General features: G+C 31.3%; 1 protein-coding gene across 1 annotated transcript; it reads left to right on the top strand.

Annotated features, from left to right (window-relative positions):
* Nucleotides 1-863: 863 nt before the first annotated feature.
* On the top strand, nucleotides 864-1,822 carry PCYB_002900 (CYIR protein; the record flags this gene model as incomplete). Its single annotated transcript, XM_004227711.1, has 3 exons — nucleotides 864-968; nucleotides 1,001-1,729; nucleotides 1,790-1,822. 3 exons carry the CDS (start codon nucleotides 864-866, stop codon nucleotides 1,820-1,822), a joined length of 867 nt encoding a protein of 288 aa, XP_004227759.1.
* Between the last annotated feature and the right edge of the window lie 1,378 nt (nucleotides 1,823-3,200).

The following is a 3,200-nucleotide window of genomic DNA, read 5'->3' as shown; positions in this document are numbered from 1 at the left end:
TATAATATTTTCTACAATTTGAATTGTTACACAGCTTTATTTCATGATGAAAATTTTATTAATATTTTAATAATCCTATGGTTTCGTATATTTAAATATTTACTCTAACGCTAAAGCCTGAACTTTACATGTTGCCTTTACCGTTTGGAAACATTTTCTTTATATTTGTATTGATATTCATACTTCACATTTGTTTATATACATTGTTTACTTTTAATTTGTTAGAACTTATAATTGTAGCAATTTTCCCTTAAAATTCTAAGAGAGTTATGCATTATAGAATCCTTTACGGACAATTACAATTAAATAATTAAAATTTAATAAATTCTGTACTTGAAGCTGTGTAACTCATTGGAAGTAGAAATTTTCATATTTTTTATTGAGAGTGTGTATTATCTGGTGCCAACATCTTTGAAGGACGAAGTGGAACATTATCGAATTATTTGAATTCGGATTAAATTTTATATTTATAAAAACACAGAACATTTGTTTCAATTTACAATAGTAAAAAAGTTTACATAGTGAATGCGAAAATTTAATATTTGTGAGGCGATATATTCCATTTCAAAATTTATATATGGACTATTAAATTACAATTTTATTTTTATCTTTTTAGAAAATTAGATATTTTCATTTTGTGTGATATTGATAGGAGTGAGCGTACTTACAAATTGTTGTATATCAAAAGAATAATTGCTGCTGACACCTATTTATTTGGTTGCTAAAGTTTACACTGTGAAAAAAACTAACGCAAGATTGGACTGTGTTCCTTCATTTTTTATATGAGAACAGATATACATAAACAAATAATATTTATGTTTTTATTTGGCCATGTGTAATTACGATGGTAACCCCAAAGAGAAATGAATGGGTACGTCTTTATGCTTTTTCAACCTAACATGCCCAACTTAACATTTGAATATTTATTTCTCTTAAAGTGCGGAAATGGACTATTTAAGACATTTATTGTGTAAATTCAAATGCTTTTTCTTACTTTCAGGAGACTCTTTTTAAAGATTTTCCCGCCCAACAGCAATATAAAAAATTTGAAGAAAGCTATAGTTGTTATTATAGGAACTATTGTAACGATTTAAACATTCCCGATAACAGTAAAAAAAGAGAACTTGTAGATCTTTGTAATAAGATAGCATGCAGATATGCAAATTTACCTAATATTGTTAGATCGGAAAGAAAATATTCCGATCGCTGTTCATATTTCCTTAATTGGGCACAAGATGTAATTAAAAAACATTTTAAAGTCGATTCAGCCAGTAACTATTACTACCATTTCATTTTTAAACTTATCGATGTAGCTCGTTATATAAGTTGGGATGATTTAAGAGCCCCTCCTTGTCCACGTTTATTTGATAGTGATTTCAGTCATTGGGAAGTTGAAAAAGACATACATGATTATTTTAAAAACATAGAAACCTTAAAAAGCAAAATTGATACTGATGCTGTTAATCGCAATTCCTACCTAGAATATTTAACTTATATTAAAGATTTGTATGAAAGAAACTACGTCGAATGTTGCGATCCGTATGATGTTTCATATAGTAATTGTCCCAATTATTTTATATGTAATCCAAATTTCCATCCGAATGAATTGATAGCTAAAATAAAGCCCGATACTGAAATTAGAAGAGTTATAGTTGATGGAGAGAGAGGTAATCCCCAATTATTATGTACTGTCCAAGCTTTAAGTGCAACTTGGACGTATAATCAGAACGTTAGGGCTGCAAGTCGAGGAGGAGATTCATCGATCCTATTTTTTCTTCTTCATTTACAGGTAAACGTGGAGCAAGAAGACTCTCCGATTTAAAAGGGAAATCATTCAGATACGGTGCTGGTGGTCAAGGTGCGTATTGTCCGAGTGGTACGACATACGATCATAGAATGCATACCTGTAAAACTCGAGAAGGACTTAGCTTTAGAGTAGTTAATTATGGAAAAGATTACGACCCATCGACTCTAGATAATCAAATTGAATATTTAGGTGATATAGGAATTCTAGTTCCAGGGAGCAATGGTGGAAGCACAAGCAAATATAGCACTCTTCGTCTAGGATTTTCATGTGCTTTGGGATTAATTATACTCATCGCTTTATACCTTTTTATTAAAGTAAACGAGAAATGCATGTTAAAATGTGTACCTGCTTTATGTCCTTACTTATAATTATAAAAGAAGTATATTATTTAAATATTATCTTTTACGCTCGTTTTTTAGAGAACACCCTTTGGACACGGCTTACATCATAAGAAAAAGCGTAAAAAAACTGCAGAAGAAGCTATGATTGAAATTCATGCGAAGGAAGAGTGGGAGGGATATAGTGGTAATGCAAGTTCACAGTGGGATGGATATAGTGGTAATGCAAGTTCACAGTGGGATGGATATAGTGGTAATGCAAGTTCACAGTGGGATGGATATAATGGAGAAGGACAATGGGATTACCATAATAGAGAAGGACATTATGATGGATATAATGTAGAAGGACAATATGATGGATATAACGGAGAAGGACTATATGATGGATATAACGGAGAAGGACAATATGATGGATATAATGGAGAAGGACAATATGATAGATATAATGGAGAAGGACAATGGGATGAACACAGTGAAGACGGAAGTTGGGATGGCGATAATAGGGGAGGAGGATCTTCTGATTATTCCAATACATATGATAATGATAGATCAATGCATTTTTCTTATCAGCCATCTTATGAGGCCTATGACTAATGCGAAACGAAGCGTAAGCTGTCTTTAAAAACGGGATAAAGTGGTTATATGTGAAAATCTGTATTGTGAAACAATATTAACGAATAAAATAAATACACAAAAGGGATTTGTTTATGTGTGGTTTCTCCTGCTTTTATTCCACGTATGGAATTAATAATACGTGCATTATTTGTATCAAAGGGTGTGTCCTTAAACGGGAAAATAGAGTTGGCTTGGAAAATGTCTAATTCTTATAGTCAGGGGAATTTTTAAGGGGAATACTCCCACCCTCAGCGTGTTAACCGTAAAATTAAAAAACATGAAACAATAGTAGAAAAGCATTGTTAAACGTGGTCCTCATGAATGTAGTTGCTTTGTAAAATATATATTTTTTTTATTAATTAGAATTCACAATGATGATGTTAATTATATCGCACATTGAAATATGAGGTAATGATATTTATGCTTTTATAAATTGATCC

Source organism: Plasmodium cynomolgi (genome assembly GCF_000321355.1).
Source record: "Plasmodium cynomolgi strain B DNA, scaffold: 0193, whole genome shotgun sequence".
Taxonomy (NCBI): domain Eukaryota; phylum Apicomplexa; class Aconoidasida; order Haemosporida; family Plasmodiidae; genus Plasmodium; species Plasmodium cynomolgi.
Note: the sequence above shows the minus strand (reverse complement) of the source record. Positions and strands in the feature narration are given on the sequence as shown.